Source organism: Peromyscus eremicus, chromosome 2, assembly GCF_949786415.1.
Source record: "Peromyscus eremicus chromosome 2, PerEre_H2_v1, whole genome shotgun sequence".
NCBI classification, from domain to species: domain Eukaryota; kingdom Metazoa; phylum Chordata; class Mammalia; order Rodentia; family Cricetidae; genus Peromyscus; species Peromyscus eremicus.
The window spans coordinates 143284663-143309526 of NC_081417.1; the positions used below are offsets into that span (position 1 = coordinate 143284663).

The following is a 24864-nucleotide window of genomic DNA, read 5'->3' on the forward strand; positions in this document are numbered from 1 at the left end:
TAGGCTGGCATTACAGGCTTCTACTACTACACTTGGTTATGTGATGCTGAGATGGAGTCAGGGCTTTTGTGTATACTAGGCACCAGTTCAGCAACTGAACTACATTCCCAGTCCCTATTTTAAAACATTTTTATGACATTTATTTATTTGTGTGTATGTGTGTGTGTGTGTGTGGCACACACACATGCACAAACCTGTAGATGTCAGAAAAGACATTCTTTCCACTGTGTGGATCCTGGAGATGGAACTCAGGTTATGAGGCTTGGTGGCAAGCACCTTTACCTGCCGAGCCATCTTACTGGTCCCCTAACCCCTATTATCAACTTGTGTGTGTGTGTGTGTGTGTGTGTGTGTTTATGGTGTAATATGTGCATGTGTGCACGTATGCAGAGGCTCGTGTGGAACCAGAGGTTGATTGATATTGGTGTGTCTTCCTCAATAGCTTCAACAGTCTCTGTGCATGATGCTGGGGTCGTCATGCTTACACAGCAAGCACCAAGCCACCTCCCCAGTCCTGATCATCAGTTTTGACAGAGAAACAAACAACAGAAAACCACAATGACAACAAGAAAAATGACTAAAATGCTAAGGCATAAGCACAAGGGAAAAAACAATGCTCAGGCAATATAATACAATAACACAGTCAGGCTGCCAGGCTTGGGATACCTGTGGTAATGGCATCTGTCCGTGACTGTCTTACATCTGTGTTAGAAGGCCTTCCTACTCACTGGTGCAGGATCTTCACTATGTTTTTCATTTGTGTAAATTGCTCCTTCAGCTGGGTGGTGGCGCACACCTTTAATCCCAACACTCGGGAGGCAGAGCCAGGTGAATCTCTGTGAGTTCGAGGCCAGCCTGGTCTATAGAGCGAGATCCAGGACAGGCACCAAAACTACACAGAGAAAACCTGTCTTGAAAAACAAACAAACAAAAAAAGGTTCCTTTAGCTGGAATGTCTTGATCAAATCCAGGTAGGGATGATCTACCCCGACCCTTTAAGAACAGGCCCAAATTTTGCTTCCTTCACCAAAGCCTTTCCTTAGCCACATAAACAGAGTTCTAATAAAGATTCACTGAACACTGATTATGTGTCTAGCACTGTGTTGGCACCAAAAGAAAGGTTTTTCTCTAAGTGGTTAGAGTAATTGGAGCTACAACAGAATATAATGAGCACATAGGCAACATGCAAATACATAGGGAGTGTGTGTGTGTGTGTGTGTGTGTGTGTGTGTGTGTGTGTGTTAGAGAGAGGAGAAGGGGAGAGAGGAAGAGAGAGAGAGAGAGAGAGAGAGAGAGAGAGAGAGAGAGAGAGAGAGACACTAGAGGAAGCCAGAGAAGGTATGATAGGGGTGAGAAAAAGGAACAAGTATCAAGAGACACTATTGGAAAGACAAAGAACTGACCATCTGCCACACTGTGGTACAAACCAGCACTTGGGAGGTAAAGGCAGATTTAAGTTCCAGGCTAACTTAAGCTACATGGTAAAACTATCTCAAAAAACTCAAAGCAGACAATCAAACAAAGAGACTGGACCAGACCAGCAGTTCTCAACTTTCCTAATGCTGTGACCCTTTAATACAGTTCCTTATGTTGTGGTGACCCCCCCCAACCATAAAATTATTTTCATTGCTACATCATAACTGTAACTGTTATGAATTGTAAACACCTGTGTTTTCTGATGGTCTTAAGTGACCCCTGTGAAAAGGTCGTTCAACTTCCCCCCCAAAAGGGGTCAAGACCCACAGGTTGAGAACCACTGGGCTAAGCAGTGGTCTTGGTGTCTACAACACCCTGAACTACAATCATCTTCACACTTCCCTGTAGTCTAAAAGCTCCTCATGATCAGGTCTATTATGTATTTACCCTTGAACAACCAACGCTTGATCAAAGTATCCTGGTGCACAGTATACATGCAGTAAGTCTTTAGCAACCTGAATCTCCCCGCTATGAGCATGCCTCATGCATGCTAGACAAGCATTGAGCTACAGCCCCAGCAAGAAACAAAATTAATCTGAAGCTTTGCTTATGGAACCCAGAAGTAAAAGACAACGTACATGCCTGCAACCTCAGCCTTCAGGATGTCGAGGTAAGAGGAATGACAAGTTAAAGGCAGCCAGTGTTAATCAGCAAGACCCTGTCTCAACTGGAATAAGGCCATCAGTGCAATGGAGGCCAGAATAAAATGTGCAGACCATAGCTGATTCCATCATTCCAAATGATCATGAGAGTTGTTAAGAAACTCTCACTTTTGTGGAGAAAAAAATGTTATGTTCATAGTAAATTTTGAAAATTTACTCCTAATCAGGCATGATGAATTTCAGCACTCAGGAGGCAGAGCAGGCAAATTTCTGCAAGTTTGAGACCATCCTGATATACAAAGTGAGTTCCAGGACAGCCAGAGCTACATGGTGAGACCCTGTCTCAAAAAAAATGCCCTATCTGGGGTTAGAGGAAATATATATTTTATATATATATATATATTATATATATACATACATATATATATTTATGTAAAAATCCACGTCTTTTTTTTTTTGCACAGGAGGATTGTAAAGAGTAAGTAAAAGAATAGACTGCCAAGTCCTTTATGTGACAGTAGTGAGGAATTAGGGATCACTTTGTTTCACAATTAAATCAGAAGAAAAGAATGAGGATATACCTGTGAACGGAGATAATTACTCACAGAGTTGTGAGGATTAAGTCAAGAGAAATACCTACAGCTCACTGACTGGCCAGCGTAGCCATGGGGACCTTCAGGTTCAGTAGAAGACTATGTCTCAAACAATAAGATGGAAGCAACAAGCTGGGGCATGGTGGCACATACCTTTAATGCCAGCACTGGGGAAGCAGAGGCAGGCAGATCTCTGAGTTCGAGGCCAGCGTAATCTAAGAGGCAAAACAAATTCCAGGACAGCAAGGACTACACAGAGAAACCCTGTCTCAAAAAAACAAAAAGGAACAAACAAACAAACAAACAAACAAAAAACCAACAATAAAATAGATGGATAGCAACAGATGAATATACCTGATATTCCCCTCTGTCACCTGCATGCGTACACTATACACACCACACACAAGATGGAGTATGACAGAGGAAGACATACAATGTCCAACAGTGCCTCCATATGCATGTACACCCATGTGAGTTTGCATCTGTACCTACACATACATACATGCAAGTGGGTCCTCACACACACAAGAAAACATATATTCATCCATACACCATATATACAGACAAACAAATCACCATGAACTACTACATAAGTGATTAAAATTACTGTCAAAGTCTCTTCCTGTTAAACCAATGATTTAACTAATTCAATATTCTGCCAGGGGGAAAAACAGGCTCCAGGAAATGTTGGCAGGGCAGTAGCCACAGTGTACTTTCTATAATGAATCTAAGTCAGTGTTTGCCAAATAAGGCAAAAAGATTACGTGAACTGTATTATTAATAAACCTCACTGGTCAACAATTTCTTTCTACTGTATTATATTTTCATGAGCAGAATGTAGTTGTTTTTTATAGTTACAATAGAGGGGATCAAAAAGCCTAAGTCTTCTAACGAAGAAGAGCGCCTTATAAAACCACATGGACAAGCCAACTGAGCTCTATCAAGGAACCAAGGCATCAAGAACATGTGGGAACAGGCGGACAGACATGGAGGAGGCCACTGCAAGGTTGGAAATATGCTGACTGTTTCCGAGTAAGTAGCACTCACTGCTGCTGACTCAAAGCACTGCTGCTCCGTCTTCCTTCTCTCGCTTTCCTAACTCAGCTGGCTGGGAAACTGTCTCCAAGTAAAGGAAACAGGATTTGGGCAGAATCAGGCCTGGGAATACAGTAACTGTCTGAGGATAGCCATGGCACCTGAAAGTTATTCAGGAACTTCTAACAAGGATTCAGGTTAAGGGGCATTCCTTTCCGGCTCATATGCAGAAGAATCCAGCCTTTATCCTCTCCTAAATAAAAAGTCTGAGTAATGAGCACCTGGTGCCACTGTGAGTCAATAGTAATTCCTGCAAAATAACTAAGGATGACTTGTAAATGTTTCTATCAAACTCGCTCCAGCCAGTAATTCAAATGTACTTTGCTGTTTTCATGTATAAAATAGCCCTCCCTTTAAATCTTCAATTTTTTAGCACCATAGGAAGTATTGGGGGAGGGGTGAATAATTATTTTTTTCACAGAACTTTTTGTTTTGTTTTGTTTTTCAAGATAGGGTTTCTTGGGGTTGGGGATTTAGCTCAGTGGTAGAGCGCTTGCCTAGCAAGCGCAAGGCCCTGGGTTCGGTCCTCAGCCCTGAAATTGAAAAAAAAAAAAAAAAAAAAAAAAAAAAAAAAAAAAAAAATGATGGCCCTTTCGCCAGGCGGTGGTAGCGCACGCCTTTAATGCCAGCACTCGGGAGGCAGAGGCAGGCGGATCTCTGTGAGTTCGAGGCCAGCCTGGGCTACAGAGTGAGTTCCAGGAAAGGCGCAAAGCTACACAGAGAAACCCTGTCTCGAAAAACAAACAAAACAAAACAAAACAAAGATAGGGTTTCTCTGTATAATAGCTCTGGCTGTCCTGGAACTCACTTTGTAGAGCAGGCTGGCCTCCTGCCGCTGCCTCCAGAGTGCTGGGATTGAAGGTGTGAGCCACCACCACCCAGCCTTTTCATAGAACTTTTAAAATCAAAGAGAAAATTATGTTTCGCATTACATGCACCTTTGCTTCTAAATTCAGTTGAAAAGCAGAGCCAAATGTATTCATGCCTTAGGAAAACAGTCTAGTGAGATCAGAGGAAAGCTCCCACAACTCATGCCTATGCTTATCTGTCTATGCTAAAGCAGTCTGCTATCCTACACTGACTTTTCTGAAAAGCTTTACAAGTACTTTAGATAAATATGCATCCCCAAAAGCAGAACCTCCCAAGAAACAAGCTTGGTAACTGTCATCTCAACCTAGAAACTATTTCTTCTTGTGAAGAAAGAAGGCTTAAAAGAAACCTGATCCCAGAGGTGGTGACATATGCCTAGAAGTCCTAGCACTTGGGAAGCTGCGGCAAGAGGATTGCCTTGAATGTGAAGCTAGTGTAAGCCAGAGTGAGACTCTGCCTCAAAATAAACAAACAAACAAACAAACAAATAAAGATAAACAAGATCCGTTAACCATTAAACACTACACTCATATTCCCTGTACACTAAGAACTCTAAGAGCACTACCTACATAAAATCTAAGGAAGAGCCATATGATAATTCTTCACTACGAACTTGACAGGACAGAGAATCACCATGGAAACCCACCTCAGGCTTTACTTAGAAGGGTATTTCCAGAAAGGTTTAACTAAGGCTGGCAAAATGGCTTGCCATGCAAGCCTGGAGACCTGAATTTGACCGGTGGAGTCTTTATAAAGGCGTAGAAAAAAGAACCTACTCCACAAAGTTGTCCCCTGACCTCCACATGGATGCTGTGGCATGCATTGGCACAATACACTAAACTAATAAATAAATAAAGTTTACAAAGGTTTCCCTTAGGAAAGAAGACTCACCCTACATACGGACAGTACCCTCCCATGGGCTGGGGTCTGGACTGAACAAAAAGTAGAAAGTGGACTGCTGAGATGGCTCAGCAGGTAAAGGAGCTTGCTGCTAAGCCTAACACCTGCACTCAATGCCCAGGCTCCACATGGTGGAAGGAGAGGACAGACTCCAACAAGCTCTCTTCTCAGAGCTTGTGCCTGACCTCCACAGACACACACCTGAAATGCACACACACTCACATAATTGAGAAAGAAAGAAAACCAGGAGGTGGTGGCCCAGGCCTTTAATCCCAACACTGGGCAGGCAGAGGCAGGCAGATCTCTGAGTTTGAGGCCAGCCTGGTCTACATAGGGAGCTCCAAGCCAACCAGGTCCACACCACCTCAAAAACAAATGAGTAGAGAGAAAGCTGCTTCCTGGCTGTGATGCCACGCCACCTTGCAGCCACCTCACACCCTTGCTGCTCTGCCTTCTCCACCTCAGCTCCCCATGGCAGACCCCGTGTGACATTAAAATGTCAGCAAAAACAATCCTTCCTCCCTTGAAGTGCTTCTTTGTTGGGCATTTGGTCACAAGGAGAATAATTACTCCTAAAACTAAATTTGTTGTGTTGTTTTGCAGCGATGTGAAGAGAGGAAAAAAACAGTGGGCTGGGTGTTCCTTTTTTCTTCCTCAGGTCATAGTCTCATGTACCCCAGGCTGTCCTGAAACTCCCTGAGTAGCTGAGATTGACCTTCATGTGCTTAATCTGTATGGTGTGAGAATAGAGCCAACGGCTGTGTGTGCACTAGGCAAACACTCTACCAGCTATGAGTGCACTAGGTAAACACTCTACCAGCTGAGCCACAACCCTAGCCCCTAAATTTGGGGATTTATTGACTTGGTTCAAATTTTCTTTTTCTTTTAAGAAAAACTTTCTAAGCCGGGCAGTGGTGGCGCACGCCTTTAATTCCAGCACTCGGAAGGCAGCGGCAGGTGGATCTTTGTGAGTTCGAGGCCAGCCTGAGCTACCAAGTGAGTTCCAAGAAAGGCGCAAAGCTACACAGAGAAACCCTGTCTCAAAAAAACAAAAAAGAAAAAAAAAAGAAAAACTTTCTATAAATTCTGTGCAACCCAACTTTAGAATTCAACATCTATGTATATTTAGACAATAATTTCATATCTGTCTTTAGTTCTGTCCCTTTCTATGTAGGACAGGAAGGCTCTGAGCCTTTCAATCCTCCTGCCTCAGCCTCCCAAGAACTGAGATTACAAATGTGTAACACCATGCCTGACTACAACGGTATCTTTTCTGTGCTAGCGATCAAACCCACGCCGTGTGTATGCTAGGCAAGTGCTGTCCCACTGAGCTGTGCCAGCTCAAGTTCTGTCCCTTCCTAGTTTATTTGATAATTTCCCCAAGACACTCTGAAGTGTCTCTGAAGTCTTGAGATTACAGACATGTGCCACCACGGCCAGCTTTTCATTTATTTTCAGCATAGGTCACAGTGACCCTTAGAATAGAAGTATGCAGTCCTGGTAGCACATGCCTATCACCCAGTCACTAGGGAGGCTGACGTACAGGAGTCAAGTGTTCAGGCCCAGAGGCTCTGACCTTGTACCTGCTCTCACAACTCTCCCACATCTACCCTCACCTTTAGTCCTGCTGACCTTTGGAGCTCCTCCTAAACTATGACACCTATTCTCCCTGGTCTAACCCACCCACCCAGCCGTACGCTGTTCTCTCCACCTTTCCCTCCGAAACCTGACCAACTGCCACTCCTCAACATCCAGTTCACATCTGACTTCCTCAGGCTGACTCCCTTGAACCGTCTCATCCCTGAGCCAACGATAGACACTCACCTTGTGTAATCAGTTATCTTGACTGCACCTCGGCCTACAGTCTATGCAACCTTTGCTGTAACCATCTATTTACTCATCCATTCTGTTAGACTGTGGATTCCTGGACAGCAGAGACTGTGGCTGGGAGTGGGGCTCCTGTCTAATCCCAAGTTGAGGCAGGAAGACTGCTGTCTGTTCCAGAGCAGCCTGGGCTGTAGTATGAGACACTGTGCATACAGGTATGTGGAGGCCAAGGCTAGATGCTGACTATTTTCCTTGAGATCAATCCCCATCTTATTTTTTGAGACCAAAAAGAAAAGGTAGAAATCGTCTTGATAGCCTTAAAAAATAACATAGTACACAGCACACTAGAGCATTCAAGAAATACTTGGGGACCAGTGAGATGGCTTAGAGGGTAAAAGGGCTTGCTTCAGAAGCCTGATGATTGGACTTTGAACCCCAGGACCCACATGGGAAAAGGAGAGAATCAACACCAGACTCCCTTGAGTTATGATGGATTTTAGTTTTGGAATGTGCACATGCCTAGAAGTTATGAACACATAATAATCACTGATCAGTCCAGCCTTTAATTCCAGCACCCAGGAGGCAAAGCTAGGCAGATCTCTGTGAGTTCAAGGCCAGTCTGGTCTACAGAGCAAGATCCAGAACAGGCACCAAAACTACACAGAGAAATCCTGTCTCGAAAAACCAAAAACCAAAAACAAAACAAAACAACAACAAAAAATCACTGATCAGTGAGGCACATGGCAACTGATCTGTGTGTGCATCCACATGCAGGCTGTGGAGGCCAGAGGTTGATGCTGAGTGCACTCTGCCATCGCTCTACTTTGAGACAAGGTCTCTCACCAAGCCCTGACTCCCCAATGATACAGGCTGGCTGGACAGAGAGCCCCAGGGATCTGCCTGGCCCCCTCTCCCCAGTGCCTGGATTACAACCACAAGCCGTCACATCTGGCTTTTTTGCAGGGATTCAGGTGGGATGAACTCAATTTTTTACCAAGTGAGCAAACTCCCTAGCCTCATGACTATTTTAATTTATATAAAAAGTTAATTTTAGCCAGGCAATGGTGGCATACACCTTTAATTCCAGAACTCGGGAGGCAGAGGCAGGTGGATCTCTGTGAGTTCAGAGGCCAGCTTAGTCTACAGAGTGAGTTCCAGGACAGCCAAAGCTACACCAAGAAACCCTGTTTCAATTTTAAAAAAAAATCAAATCTCTTAAGATCTTAAATTTTCTTTTCTTTCTGTGTGTGTATTCTGCACCCAAGTGCACATGGACACGTGTGTGTAGGCCATAGGTCACTCTACAATCTATCTTTTGAGGCAAGGTCTCTCACTGAAGCTGGAATTCAATGATTCAGCTGTACGGACTAGCTAGCAAGCCCAGGAGATCAACCTGTCTCCACCTGGTCAGCACTGGGATTACAAAGGCCACTGTACTCGGCTTTTAGATGGTGTTGGAAATGTGAATTCATGGCTTACTCTGCACAAGCAAGCACTTACTCACTGGGTCAGCCCTAGTCCCCTGAAACACTACCCTATTCTTTTCCTTTTCCCCTTCAGGGCAGCTAGGGCAGTGTGCCAACTAAAATTTGTTGGAAGAATTAATAAATCCTGTCAGCTAAGTATCAACCCATCATTACCTTTTGATTGAGGTCAGGATACTAACTAGCCTTCACTGTTAACCAATATGAAAGCACACACTATGGAAGCATAGTGAAATTATAAGCAGAAGCTTGTGGCACATGCCTTTGTATGTTCTGTACTAACTCAAACCACTCATCTTTTTAAGAATGTCTCTTCAGGGCTGGAGAGATGGCTCAGGAGTTAAAAGCACTGGCTGCTCTTCTAGAGGACTGGAATCAACTCCCAGAACCCACACGGCAGCTAACAACCATCTGTAACTACAGTCATGGGCCATCTAACACCTTCTGGCCTTTGAGATCATCAGGCATGCATGTGGTGTACAGACATACATGCAGACAAAACAGCTATACACATAAAACAAATCCTTAGCCCCAAAACCAAAACAAATCCTCCAAAAACAAAACAACAAAAAAAGTTTTACTTTTATTTTACAATTAATACATTACTTATTAGTAGTAATTTTTATCACTAGTATGTATATTTGTGTATAGGTGCACATGCCTCCCTGGATACATGTTTGTGCAGATTCATGTAAGACTCAACGACAATCTCATGTGACATTATCCAGAACACTGTTCATCTCCTTTGAAACAGGGTCTCTCACTAACTTAGAATTCATCCATTAGGCTAGACTGACTAGCCAGGGAGTCCCCAAGGATCTCTCTGCTTCCCCAGCACTGAGATTACAAACACTCATCACTATGCCCAGGATTTCCAAGTAGGTTCTAGGAATGCTTTACCAACTAAACCATTCCCCAATCCTACCTATCTATCTATCCATCCATCCATTCATCATTCACCCACCCTCCTACCCATTTTGCTTTTTGAGATGAAGAATCAATCTATAGCCCAGGCTGTATAGGAATTCATTATTTATTAGTGGTACTCCTCCTGCCTCAATCTCCAGAATGTTGGGATTACAAGTGTGAGCTACCAGGATAGGCATACATTATTCTTAAAAGCTTATTACTTCAGTACACAGTTTTTAAGCTTTCTTTTTTAGAAATAAGGTTTTAGATTAGCCCAAGCTACAGTAAATAGACTCTGTCTCAAAAACAAAAACAAACAGATTGGGGCTGGAGAGCTGGCTCGGTTGTTAAGAACACAGGATACTCTTCTGGAGGACCCAGGTTCAGTTCCCATCATTCACATGGTGGTTCACAATCATCCATCACTCCAGTTCTAGGGAATCCAACACACTCTTCTGGTCTCTGCGGGCATTGCATGCACATGGTGCACACACTTACATGCAGACAAGCACTTATACACAAGAAATGAAAATAAATTGAGTTTTTAAAAAAGATTAAAGACTTCTTCTAGAGGTCTGGGGTTATAGACTCAATGGCACAATGTTTGCAGATCCATGAATTCCTGATCCTTCTGCCTCTGCCTCCAGAGGTCAGTATTCTAGGTATTCGTGACCACATCTGGCTTGTGTGGCCACCACATTTAATTTCACAAAGAGAAATTAAATCTCCCAGAAGAAATATATACAAAAAAATTCCATGTTCACTTCCGAGTAGTGGAATTTAACAATAAAAAGTTCCCGTCCTAAGTTTATGCTCTTGTCAGAGAAGAAAATAACAGAAGTGCCGGGCGGTGGTGGCGCACGCCTTTAATCCCAGCACTCGGGAGGCAGAGACAGGCGGATCTTTGTGAGTTCGAGGCCAGCCTGGACTACCAAGTGAGTTCCAGGAAAGGCGCAAAGCTACACAGAGAAACCCTGTCTCGGAAAAAAAAAAAAAAAAAAAAAAGAAAATAACAGAAGCTATTCACTATATATTTGTAAAGATTCCACATTAAATTTCCAGACAAATTACAAGAAAGCCTTTAGTCCTTGTCCTGGGACTGGGGGGTTAGGGAGGGAGGATGCTGTATGTTTGAAGTCAGCCTCAGATACCTTGTCTCAAACCAAAACCAAAATCAAACAACAAAAAGAAAAAAGGAAAAAAAGGAAGAGAGAGAGAGAGAGAGAGAGAGAACAAAAGACAGACACACACTACAAGAGAAAGATGAAGTAACATTACTTTTAGCCTCATTTAATCTTAAAGGAATTTATCTCCTACGCCTGAAGGATTGCAACTAATTAGAGTTCATGCTTCCTCCTCCTTTTTAATAGGAGGGAAGGGCTGTGCTGTTGACACACTTTTAGCTTCCAGTGTTAAGATAACAAGACAAAAAATTTCCCATAAACTCTGAAACAAGACGCACTAGCCAGGAGCATGGCTACTTCATAAATATTCTTGACCAGATAGAGCCATGGTTTTCAACCTTCCTCATGCTGGGACCCTTTAACACAGTTCCTCATGTTGTGGTGACCTCCAACCATAAGATTATTTTCGTTGTTATTTCATAACTGTAATTTTGCTACTTTTATAAATCATAATGTGAATATATTATATATATGATATACATCATATATATATATATCAGACGCAGGACATCTGATATGGGACACCTGGGAAAGGGTGAGAACCACTGAGCTGGAGGAACAAAATCAACAACAAACCCAAACCCCTGCAACCTAGGAGGTACTTATACATTTAGACATAGTAAAAGCCAGACCTTTAATCCCAGCACTCAGGAGGCAGAAACAGGAATATCTCTGTGAGTTTGAGGGCAGCCTGGTGTACAGAGTGAGTTCTAGGATAGCCAGGGCTACACAGAAATCCTGTCTCAAGAAAAACAAAAATTTAGACATAATAGATACAACAGTCTCTTTGGCCATTGTCCACTCATTCCTCAAGGGTACTCCACTTTATTCTATAGCCTTAGTCTACTGTTTTCTACACTAAATAAAGTAAAATTGACCATTTTGTTTAGGAAATAAATTGTTCACTATACTAACAAATCATTTCCTAAATGATACAATTCTTTAATTAAAAAAAAAAATAAAAGCCAGACAATGGTGGCGCACGCCTTTAATCTCAGCACTTGGAAGGCAGAGCCAGACAGATCTCTGAGTTCAAGGCCAGCCTGATCTACAGAGCGAGATCCAGGACAGGCACCAAAACTACACAGAGAAACCCTGTCTAGAAAAAAAAACAAAACAAAAGCCAAACAACAAAAACAAAAAAACCCTCATATACTTAAAATAATATATATATAGTTTGTTTGTTTGTTTGTTTGTTTGTTTTTGTTTTTTGTTTTTCAAGACAGGCTTTCTCTGTGTAACACTTCTGGATGTCCTGAAACTCATTCTGTAGACCAGGCTGGCTTCAAACTCATAGAGATTCTCCTGCCTCTGCCTCCCAAATGCTGGGATTAAAGACATGTGCCACCATGGCCAGACATAAAATAACTTTTTAAAACAGTATTACATTATTAACCTATTTCTATAACACCCAGAAAGCCTTTGTAAATTTACTACATAACTGAAGAAAGCTACACATTCTGCTTCTACCGATTTACTTTCCGAATGCTGAGGTTATAGATGTGTACCACCACACCTAGTTCTAGGTTCAAAATTCACATCAGTGAACTAACTGTATCTCATTAATTATTTCATCAAACATACTGCCAAAAGATATTTTCATATCTTTTGTAGTGTTCATATCTTTCCAGGAATTGTTATGTGCAGAAACTTAAAAATTAGGTGGTTTAAAACATATAGGGAGCTGGGAGGTGGTGGCGCACACCTTTAATCCCAGCACTCGGGAGGCAGAGGCAGGTGGATCTCTATGATCAAGGCCAGCCTGGTCTACAAAACAAGTTCGAGGACAGGCTCCAGAAACCCTGTCTTGAGAGAGGGAAAAAAAGGAGTGAAGTGTGAAGTGTGCAGCACGACCACAGGCTATGCACATGCACTCTCGTGTTGTCTTTACAGTACTAACTACACTGTAGCCATTTCTCTTTGTGACTGCACACCAGTACAAGCTGGCAAGTGACACTTTCAGTGTATTATCTCCAAGTCCCCATGAAAGGGAGAGAGGACTAAAATAAGGAGAGTCCTCCCTTTTCTCTTTCTCTCTCTCTCTCTCTCTCTCTCTCTCTCTCTTTTTTTTTTTTTTTTTTTTCTCGAGACAGGGTTTCTCTGTGTAGTTTTGATGCTTGTCCTCGATCTCGATCTGTAGACCAGGCTGGCCTGGAACTCACAGAGATCCGCCTGCCTCTGCCTCCCGAGAGCTGGGATTAAAGGCGTGCACCACCACCAGCACCACCACCACCACCACCACCACCACCACCACCACCACCACCACTGCCCGGCTTGAGTCCTCCCTTTTCTTTCTTTCTTTCTTTTTTTTTTTTTTTAAGATTTATTTATTATGTAGATAACATTCTGCCTCCAAATATGTCTGCATGCCAGAAGAGGGCACCAGATCTCATTATAGATGGCTGTGAGCCACCATGTGGTTGCTGGGAATTGAACTCAGGACCTCTGGACAAGCAGCCAGTGCTCTTAACCACTGAGCCATCTCTCCCGCTCCAAGTCCTCCCTTTTCAAATCATATTGTTTAATGATGAGACACGTTCTGAGATACAGGCTAGGTAATTTCTTTATTGGACAAACACAACAGGATGATAACTAAGATGGCTACAATATTTCTAGGTAATTTCTGTTTGTTTAGTTTTCTTTCAGACAGGATCTCAATATAGTAGTCTAGGCTGGCCTCCAGAGAATGCTGGGTTTTTGTTTTGTTTTGTTTTTTTAAATGATTTATTTATTTGCATTGGTGCATCTGTGTAAGGGTGTTGGATCCCCTGGAACTGGAGTTACAGACAGTTGTGAGCTGCCGTGTGGTTACTGGGAATTGAACCTGAGTCCTCTGGAAAAGCAGCCAGTGCTCTTAACTGCTGAGCCATCTCTCCAGCTCCTGAATGCTGGGTGAAAGGCATGCACCAAGTCCACCTCTAGCTGATATAATCTTATGGAACCACCTCTGTATATGTGGTTTGTCACTGACCAAGGCACATTTATGTGGTGTATGACCATATTTGTGACAGGGTTCTAACTCTTCATTCTAGGCTGGCCTTGAATTCATGACGACCTACCTGCCTGTGGCCTCTAGGATGCTGAGACTGCACAAGCAGCCCCCATGTCTATTTTCACTGTGTTCACACTTGAATGACACGTTTCACCGACGTCCTTATGAAGCCGGAAAACATATTAGTTTTGGGGGAAGAGATGAAAATGACTAAAATCCACTATTTAAATTATAAAACTGTCAGATAATGAAAAAGAATTTTTTAGAAGTATTAGTTTTTGTCTCTCAAGGTGGTTCATTCAGCAGGTAAAGGTGTGATCCCAGGAAACCATGGTAGAGAGAACCAACTCTTAAAAAGTTTTCCTCTGGCCGGGCGGTGGTGGCGCATGCCTTTAATCCCAGCACTCGGGAGGCAGAGCCAGGCGGATCTCTGTGAGTTCGAGGCCAACCTGGGCTACCAAGTGAGTTCCAGGAAAGGCGCAAAGCTACACAGAGAAACCCTGTCTCGAAAAACCAAAAAAAAAAAAAAAAAAAAAAAAAAGTTTTCCTCTGGTCTCCACAGGTGTGTTATAACCATGTAAACCCACACATCACCACACAACAACAATGACAATAATGGAATATTGCTTTTAATAATTCTCAAGCCTCTAGTACATGTCTTTTTGTCGATTTTCATCAGAGACCAATAGTAGTACTAATGATTTTGTTGTTGTTTGGTTTGGTTTCAGTTTTTGGTTTTTGAAGACAGGGTCTCACAATGTAGCCTTGGTTGGTCTGAAACTTGATAGGCAGACCAGGCTTGATTCAAACTCACAGAGCTCTACCTGCCTCTGCCTCCCAAGTACTGGGTTTAAAGAGATGTTCCACCACACCTGGCCTTTAATAGCATTATTTTTAAATAATGGGACTGCAGAGATGACTCAGAAGTTAAGAGCATTTATTGCTCTTCTAGAAGACCAGAGTTCAAGTCCCAGTACCCACATGGTGGCTCACAACTGTCTCTAACTCCAGTTCCAGGGGATCCAGTGTTCTCCTCTGGCCTCCACAGACACTGCACACATACGGTACACAGACATATATGCAGAAGGAAAGGAGCTAGAAGCTTCAGGTCTTCCCCACAGAAATTTGAGAGCAAAAAATCTCTCAACAGGAGCAAGGATAGCTCAGTGGCAGAGTGCTTGCCTAGTATATACAATACCCTGGGTATGAGTCTCAGCATGGCAAAACAAAACAAAAACAACTGCTAACTCTCACTACTCTTCATTTTAGAACACTACAAATAATTCTTCCTAAATATATCTTCATAATTATTAGCTGTCACAGTGTGGTATGGTGGCACACGCTTCTAATCCAACAATCAGGAAATATAGGTACAGCTGAGAGTTGGAGGCAGCCTTGGTTACACAGTGAAACCCTACCTCCTCATCCTCCCAAAAAAGTTAGCTATCTTGATTAGAACAAAGTTCTTGGGCTAGGCAAGTAGCTCAGTTGGTAGAGTACTTGCTCAGCATGCTTGAAGCCCTAAGCTTGAACTCCAGCACCACAGTGGTACATATTTGAGAGGCGATAGTACAAAGATCGTTGAGTTCAAACCCAAAATCTGAAAAACGAGTGTATACGTATATATTGAAGTATCTTCTAGTCACTCTGTGTGTGTATATGTATGTATATATATATATAAAAGTACAGGAAAGAGAAAAAAGAATTCAAGGGCAGCTTTGGCTAATGCCTGGTGCACATAAAACTCTGCCTCAAAAAGGAAAACACAAGGCAACCTTAGTGGTGCATGCCTTTAATCCCAGCACTTGAGAGGTCAAAGTAGGCAGATCTCTGTGAGTAGTTCAAAGCCAGCCTGGTCTATAGAGTGAGTTCTAGGACAGTCAGAGCTACAACGTGAGACCCTGTCTCAAAAAACAAACAACAACAAAAAGAAAACACACACACTCTAGCATCTGGGGCTAGGGATGTGGCTCAGTAGTAAAGGGCTTGGCCTAGCATATGTAAAGTCATCAATCTCTAGCACTTCAACAAATACTCAAAGGGATACACAGCTCAGTTCAGGGAATGTTTGCCTAGCATGCACAAGGACTTGGGTTCCATCCCAATCATTACATAAAACCAATTGTGGTACATACCTGTAATCCCCAAACTCATTTGAACTCACTTTATAGTGAGTTTAATGCCAGCCAGCTATGGTTGTAGGAGATCCTGTCTCAAAAACTGTTTTTAAAGAGCCATCAAGCCAGGCATAGTGGTATTTTAGGCTACCCTGGTCTACATAGTGAGTTCCAGGCTATCCAGGGATATACTGTGAGATCCTGTCCCAAAGGGAGTCAGGGAAGTTGGATCTAGATAGTCCAGTTGGTAAAGACACTGGATGCCAAGCATGACTACCCGAGTTTGATCCCCAGACCCCACATGGTGGAAGGACAGACTCTTGAAAGTTGTCCTTGACCTCTCCACTGCTGTGTTGAACATCACACACAAAAATAAATAATTATAATAAAAAAATTAAAAATCAAGTTATACATGAAATTCACTTACATGTCATATATACCTTGTCAAAGGTAATTTTATACAATTTTGTATTTGTTTTAGGATTGTGACAATCCCATTCTCAGTCAGGTAGAATTTCCCAATTATAACAGCATTCAAAAAAGTTTCCGACTTTGTACAATTACAGATTTGATTTGATTTGATGTGTATGGGTGTTTTCCTACTTGTCTCTGCATAATGTTTGTACAGTGCCCCCAGAGGCCAGAAGAGGGCGCCAGATCCCCTGTAACTAGAGTTACAGAGGGTTTTAAGTGACTGGGAATCAAACCGAGGTCCTCTGGAAGAGCGGCCAGTGCTTTTAGCCTCTGAACCATCTCTCAGCAGCCCCGTTACAGATTTTAGATTAAGAACATATCATGCACCAATCCAGTTTGCTGTCACTGTTGTTTCATTTCTTTCTTTCTTTCCTTTCTTTTAAAGGATCTCATGGAGCTTAGGGTATGTTCTTCTAAGTTCTGGAGGATGACCTCCTGAGTACATCCCCCGGTACTACAGGCTTGTGGCATCACATCCTACTTTTTCATTATATGGACTCGTCTTTGGGAACAGTCACTGTGCTATAAAAGTAAGTTCAACCTCTCGAATCTTCACAAATAAAAAAAAAAAAAAAAAAAAACTTGGTGACAAAACTAGGTCTATTAACAGGTGCTGACTGCCCTCTAGTGTTCAAACTAAAGATCTCCCAATGAACTAGTTAGACTTGGGTAAAGACTGAAAGGTGCTCATCCTAGGCTCATTAAAATCAGAAAAAAACGCTCATCTTGCAAGGTCTTAAACAAAAGTCTTCTAAACACGAGGCAAAAACTGCACCTGGATTTCCTGACTATGGCTACCAGGTCAGGGAGTCCAGAGAGTTTAGCCTCAGTTACATCAATGCCTATTGGGCAAGACAGAAGAAAACAAACTAAATTACCATCTCAAATATACTTCCTAGGCCTGAGGATATAGCTTGTGGTGAGGTTTTACAATGCCTGCATATACATAATTAGGAATCTGTTTTTTTTTTTTTTTAACCGCTGTCTCATCTTTCCAGCCTCTCAGGTCTCATTTACAATACAGCAAATGTCAACAAACAGAAGATTGTTAGGACCTTCAATTATATTAAGAGTATGAATGGAGTCCAGCATTATATTATAATCAGAAGGCAAGCACAGGGAACTCTGGGAGTTCAAGATTAACTCGGTCTATATCGTGAGTTCCAGGCTGGCTGGAGCTCCACAGTGAGACTCTGTCTCAAAAAACAAACAAACAAACAAACAAACCTTAGGGCTGGGGATGGTGGCAGAGGCAGGAGGATCTCTGTGAGTGAGGCAGTCTGGTCTACATAATGAGTTCCAGGACGGCTAGCACTGTGTAGAGAGACCCTGTCTCAAAAGCAAATAAACAAGAAAATAAACTAACAAACAAAAGTATAAATGGATGCTGAGAGCAAAAAGTCTGAGAGCCACTGTTCTACACCAGCACATTGAGCAGGAGATAATTTACTCAAAGCTGTAACAGGTACGAACAAAGCACAAGCACCAATAAAAATGCAGGCCATACTTACCAAATGGATCTTCCATGCCACTATTAACCAGAGTAGGGAGATGAGGAGTAGTTTCTAAAAATAGAAAAGGTACATGAGATATTGAAAATGTCAAATTTACCATCTCGTATGTTTCTCACTAACACTTATTATATAGCTTGAATATTATTGAAGCCAGGCGGCGGCGGCGGCGGCGGCGGCGGCGGCGGCGGCGGCGGCGGCGGCGGCGGCGGCGGCGGCGGCGGCGGCGCACGCCTTTAATTCAGCACTCAGAAGGCAGAGGCAGGCAGATCTCTGTGAGTTTGAGGCCAGCCTGGTCTACAGGGCGAGATCCAGGACAAGCACTAAAACTACACATAGAAACCCTGTCTAGAAAAACAAAACAAAACGAAATTATTGAAAAATATAACTTATTAAATGAGAATACTGCTACCTGGAGGCTGGTGAGATGGTTCAGCAAATGAAAGTATTTACTGCACAAGCCTGGTGACCCGAGTTCCATTCCTGGAAGCCATGGAAAACAGCAGGTGCAGTGGCATTGCATCTATACCCTGCATTCCTAAGGTGAAATGGGAGACAGAGGCGAGCGCACCTGGGCACTCCTGGGCCAGCTCACTTGGAGTACACAGCACAGCAGAAACAAAAGACCCTTCTTCAACAAGGTGGAAGGAAAGCCAGGCAGTGGTTCCACACGCCCTTAATCCCAGCACTCGGGAGGCAGAGACAGGTGGATCTCTGAGTTCAAGGCTAGCCTGGTCTACAGAGTGAGTTTCAGGACAGCCAGAGCTGTACAGGGAAACCCTATAAATAAATAAATAAATAAATAAATAAATAAATAAATAAATAAATAAATAAATAAAACAAAAACCAACAACAAACTCCTAAGAGTCAATCATCAGAGTAGCCCAGCTCCAAAGATGGCTAGTTCACCCCACAAGCTATGGTATGGTATACTATACTATAGTATACTATGGCATACCAACAGAAGGGCTCTGAGGAGGAAAGAATGAGATGTTAATGTGTAGAATCAAGCTATCAGAGTCGATGCCTACTGTGGTTTAGATGTGTTAGGAACCCTGTCCCCAGGTTGCTAGTACTGGGAAACGGAACCTTTAAGAGCTAGGGCCTAATGGAGGGCACTTAGGTAACTTGATGGAACTGTTAAGTTTATGAGAGGGCAAGCTGTTATGAAGGCCTAAGCCTGAGCTGTTTTCCCTCTGTCACTGTAGTAAGGTCCTTACCAGAGCATTCAGCAAAAGCTGGATAACTTACTGGTTCACAGCACATAAAGAAATCTCTGTCTAATCATTAGTTAACCACTAAGCCGAACAAATGCAGACTACAGTGGATACCCAGAACAAAGAACACACACTTTACAGGTTTACCCCAGCAGAGTTACCAAAGAGAAAGAAACCCACAGAAGAGAATTTTATTTTCAGGGCTGCCACATTATACTATTTTAAATGCCCAATACATATATCCTTACATACATACATACATACATACATACATACATACATGGTGTGTGTGTGTGTGTGTGTGTGTGTGTGTGTGTAAAACCAAAGAAAAAGGGTTTAAAAATCAAGAAAGAGACAACACATAAATAGGAAAGTATGGCTTGTAATCAAGTAGAAAAAAAAGCAGTCAAGAAAACTGAATTGGACAAGGTTCTTTAATCCCAGCAGTCAGAAGACAAGAGTTATTCTGACCTCTGTGAGTTAGAGGCCAGCCTGATCTACATAGCAAGTTCCAGGACAGCCAGGACTACCTGGTAAAATGTTGTCTTACAAAAAAAGGGTGGGGGCAGTGGTAGTGCATAACTTTTATCCTAGCACTCTGGAGGCGGAGACAGGCAGCTCTCTACGAGTTTGAAGACAGCTTGGTCTACGTAGTTAGCTCTAGGACAGCCAAGGCTACACAAAGAAATTTTGTCTCAAAAAACAAAAAGAAAGAAAGAAAGAAAGGAAGGAAGGAAGGAAGGAAGGAAGAAAGAGGGAGGGAGGGAGGGAGGGAAGAAGAGAGGGAGGGAAATAAAAGCTGAATCAAGAAATCCTAGCTGGCCAGGCGGTGGTGGCGCACACCTTTAATCTCAGCTCTCGGGAGGTAGAGCCAGGTGGATCTCTGTGAATTCGAGGCCAGCCTGATCTATAGAGCGAGATCCAGGACAGGCACCAAAACTACACAGAGAAACCCTGTCTCAAAAAACCAAAAATAAAATACAATAAGCTACCAAAAAAACCTCTAAAGAGTCAAAGAAGGGCTATGGGGAGCTCAACAGAAAACATGTTTCATGGGATTTGGTCTCTAACATCACAAAAAGAACTAAAAGAAATCATGTCTAATTGGTTTTCTTTTTTGCTTGTTTTTCAAAAACCTGTAGCCCAGATTGGCCTAGGACATTGTGCCTCAGTGTGGCATCAAACTCACAGCAATCCTCCCGCAATTAGCCTCTTAGGTGCTGGGATAACAGGTGTGAGCCAGCACACCAGTGCAGGAGTCTAAGTGACTAATACTCCGTGTGCATGTTTGCTATATACAGTCGTCTAGAGTGAACCATGGCTTTGTTCAAGAATCAAAATGTTAAAACCCAAGTACTCTCAGCACTCCAGATCACTCATTCTCCCCTAAACATTTTACACCCATTCCATTCTTATGCTCAAAACTACACCCTCCTCCTAGAGCTGGGGAGTCTGTTCCCAACCATGATGATCTGAGTCTGACTACCAGAGAAGACATGTTTACTTGAAAACAAAAACAAGTCTGGTGCAGGCTGGAACAGGAGAACCAGTCTCAAAACCTGTGTACACCGGAGGAAGGGCCAAGGCTGCTTTCTAGCCCCCATGTGTAGTCTTGTACTTGTGGGAACACATACACCTTACAAGAAGGAGATAGTGGTGGAGGAGGAGAAGGAGGACATGTCCTCCTGAAGTCCTCCTTACCTAAAACTGTACTGGAAAACCATACCTTCTATAACGCCTTCCTGCACTCTTTATCAAAACAGAACCTTTTTGCTTTGTTTTCTTTCTTGAGACAGGGTTTCTCTGTGCAAAACAGACTCTTAAACCAGACATATTGGTGCTTGGTGCTTACTTTTAATCCCAGAACTCAGGAGGATCATTGAAATTTCATGGCCAGGACTGAATAGATGGCTCAGAGGTTAAGAGCACCAGCAGCTCTTCGGAGGTCCTGAGTTCAGTTCCCAGCATTCATAGGGTGGCTCACAACCATCTATAATGAGATCTGGTGCCCTCTTCTGGGTTGTATGAATGTATGTAGACAGAACATTGTATACATAATAAATAAATAAATCTTAAAAAAAAAAAAAAATTCAAGGCCAGCCTGATCTACACAGTGACTTCCAGGTCCACAAAGGCTACAAAGCAAAACTCCAGTTTCAAACAAAACAAAATCGTTTAGTCTTTATCTAAATTTTATTTTCATTTAAAAAAATTATGTGTATGTATTTGCCTATATGTATTTACATGCACCACATGTGAGCCTGGGGCCCTTAGAGGCCAGAAAAGGGCATCTGATCCCCTAGATTTACAGATGTCTGTGAGCCACCATGTGGGTGCTAGGAACCAAACCTGGATCCTCTGCAAAAACAGAAAGTGCTCTTAACTGTAGGGCAATCTCTACAACTCCAATTTATTTATTTGTTTGTTTGCTTATTTATTTATTTAGAGAGTCAGTCTCTGTCTCTGTCTCTCTCTCTCTCTCCACATGTGGAGGTAAGCATGCAAAAGTTAGTTCTCTCCTTCTACTCTCTGGGTTCCAGGGATTAAACTCAGGTTAATCTAGCTTGGTGCCTTTACTGCCTAAGCCATCTCAGCCCCCAATCCCTATCTATTTTTTAAGTGTATCTCTATTATACTGTTATAATTGTGTAATACCTTAGATTTTTGAAGACTGGGCTATATACCATTACATCAGTATGCTCATAAAACATGCAGCCTCTACCATACAACAGCAAAACAAAAATATCTGCTGGATAAAAAAATCCATTTTAGTTCTGATATTCTCCAAACTGTACCTGCCCACTTTAATTATTCATGCATTCACTGAGCAATGAGGGGATAGCGTTCCAGTGAACACCCAGAGCTGGGACTGGAAAACAGACTTAGTGGTTAAGAGCACTGGTTGCTCTTACAAAGGACTCAGGTGATTCCCAGCACCTTCATCAGGTGGCTCACAACTGCCTATAACTCCAGGTCCAGGGGATCCAATGCCCTTTTCCATAGCACTTGCATGCACATGATGCATATGCATACACTCAAGTATACACACATAAAATTTAAAAAAAAAAAACTTGAAAAAGAAAAAAGAAATACCAAGAACTGTGTGCTATGCAATATGCATGAAAATTAAGATTTTAGCCTGTGCTGGAGATGTAGCTCAGTGGTAGCCATAACTGTCATTATGGCAATTAACTGTAACAATATAAAAACAAGGGAGCTGGAAAGATAGCTCAGCAATTAAGAGCACTGACTGCTCTTCCAGAGGAGGACATAGGTTCAATTCCCAGCACCCACTTGGCAACTCAAAACTGTTGGTAACTTCAGTTCCAGGGGATCTGACACCCTCACACAGACATACATGCAGGCAAAACACCAGTGCACATAAAATAAAAATAAATTATTAAAAAATATATAAAAACAAACTTTCTTTAATGGAGAATACTTTGCGGGGAAAAGGGTCTCCACAAATGGTTAGAGGTAGCTCCTATTAAGATACAAGGGGCTGGGCGGGCAGCAGTGGCACAAGCCTTATAGTCCCAGCACTCAGGAGGCAGAGGCAGTAGGATCTCTGTGAGTTCGAAGCCAGCCTGGTCCACAGAGCGAGATCCAGAACAGGCACCAAAGCTACATAGAGAAACCCTGTCTGGAAAAACCAAAGATACAAGGGGGCCACACAGTGGTGGCACAGGCCTTTAATCCCAGCACTCAGGAAGCAGAAGCAGGTGGTTATCTATGAATTTGAGGCTAGCCTGGTCTACAAAATTAGTTCCTGCCTGCTCTACAGCATGAGTTCCAGGATGGTCAAGGATACACAGAGAAATCCTATCTCAAAAAACAAACAAACACTAACAAAAGATACAAGGGAAGGAGTGGGAATATAGAAGTTGCCCATCATATATAGGCCCCAGCATGCCAACATGGCAGCCTCCCCCCCACACAAAAAAAAAGACCTCCAAGTTTTACAAGGGGACAGACTCTTAGTCCAGTGTCCACCCACTCCCTTCTCTTTTCTAGCAGCAGCAGCAGCAGCAGCAGCAGCAGCAGCAGCAGCAGCAGCTTACAACAGAAAAATTCTCAGGCCACTTGCTCCTGAAACATTCCATCAGGTAAAGCAAGAAACTAAGACTCAAGCATGTGCCATAACCCAGGCATGTGGCACAGGCCTAATCTCAGTACTTTTGAGACTGAGGCAGGAGGATCATTTCAGGTTCATAGTGAGTATCAGACCAGTGTGAGCTATCATATATAGCAAGAGCCTGTCTCAAACAAAACAAGTTAATTTTAAAAATAAAAGAGGTTACGTGAGCTGACTGTACAGTGATTGAGACTCTTATTTGGTTGTAGTTACTGTCTGTCTCTCTTCCTCCCCCAGTCAATGTCAGTCAGTAAAGTCTGTAGAACCCAAGAGGCGAAAACACTCCACTGCTTTGTCCTCAGGGCCGAGTCTTAACTTTTATTCATGGCTGAATGAGTAAAAGGATGGATTTGGAAATAAAGTATGCCAACATTAGAAAGAAAGAAAGAAAGAAAGAAAGAAAGAAAGAAAGAAAGAAAGAAAGAATTTCTTCCTCACTACAGTATCAAAACAAAATAGATTTAAAACAGGCATCTATTAGTTGAAAAGGCTAAACTAGTCTGTAATCCACCACTGAGAAGGCTGAGACAGCAATGAGAATATGAGGCTAGCCTGGGCTACATAGCAAGATCCTATCTTAAAAAAAAAATAATAAGACAAATTACCCTGACTCAATTCCACTGGAATGTTATGCATTTTACTTAACAATCTAAGTTCGAGAGTTGAAGTAGGCTGCTATTTCTGATGTCACATTCACGGCATGTACTGACAGAAAACCAAGACTAAACTGCAGGTTTAGTCTGATCAAAAGGTTTTACTAAGCAAAGAAATTAAGAAAGCATTTTCCTAAGTCTTAATACTCTTAAAAAAAAAAAAAAAAGTACATGTATTTGAGTTCAATGTGAGGTTTCAGGAACCAAAGCGGCCTTACCCATCATACTTCTTAATCTTAATAAACCTTTAATCACCTTCTGTCTTCTTCTTTTTTTTTTTTTTTTTTTTGAAACATGGTCTTACTGGGTAGCTCTGGCTGACCTGAAACTTGTTATGAAGACCAGGCTAGCTTCAAACGTAATCATCTTTTAATAAAAGATTAAAACCACATCTTAGTAATTCATCACCCTTTTGTCCCCAAGGCCCCATAAAATTGTTATTCTGCCTAGATACAGGATAATCAAGCTGGAGTGAAGGCAGTAATCTTCAGAAAGGCTTATGGAAAAGACTTCATGGTTCTATGAATTTCAGTTCCTTGTAAGTCAGTTTGTTCAGGATAGAAAATATTTCCATAATTTTTCTCTAATATTCAGATCAGAACATTAAAGCAGTTTGTGGAAATATGATTAGTAGTTGCATTAAATTTGAAGTAACAGAAAGTGCTAGGCTTGCTAGTTATATTTGGGTCAGCTTTCTTACCTGGGCTAACTGTATGGCTTTGGGCTAGTCATTTAACATTCTGGCAAGGTTGTATCAAATGCAAAGTGAGACCCAATACCTCACAGAATTGTGAGGATATAATAGTTACACAATGTGTATTAATG

General features: G+C 42.3%; 1 protein-coding gene across 3 annotated transcripts in view; it reads right to left on the minus strand.

Moving 5' to 3' along the window:
• Phactr4 (phosphatase and actin regulator 4) overlaps positions 1-24864 on the minus strand; it is a 66688-nt gene that overhangs the window by 39726 nt on the left and 2098 nt on the right. For all 3 annotated transcript variants that reach the window (XM_059255098.1, XM_059255096.1, XM_059255097.1), the window contains exon 2: positions 18035-18088. In XM_059255098.1, the coding sequence (XP_059111081.1) occupies positions 18035-18050 (16 nt within the window). In that variant the 5' untranslated portion in view covers positions 18051-18088. The remainder of the gene's footprint in view (positions 1-18034; positions 18089-24864) is intronic.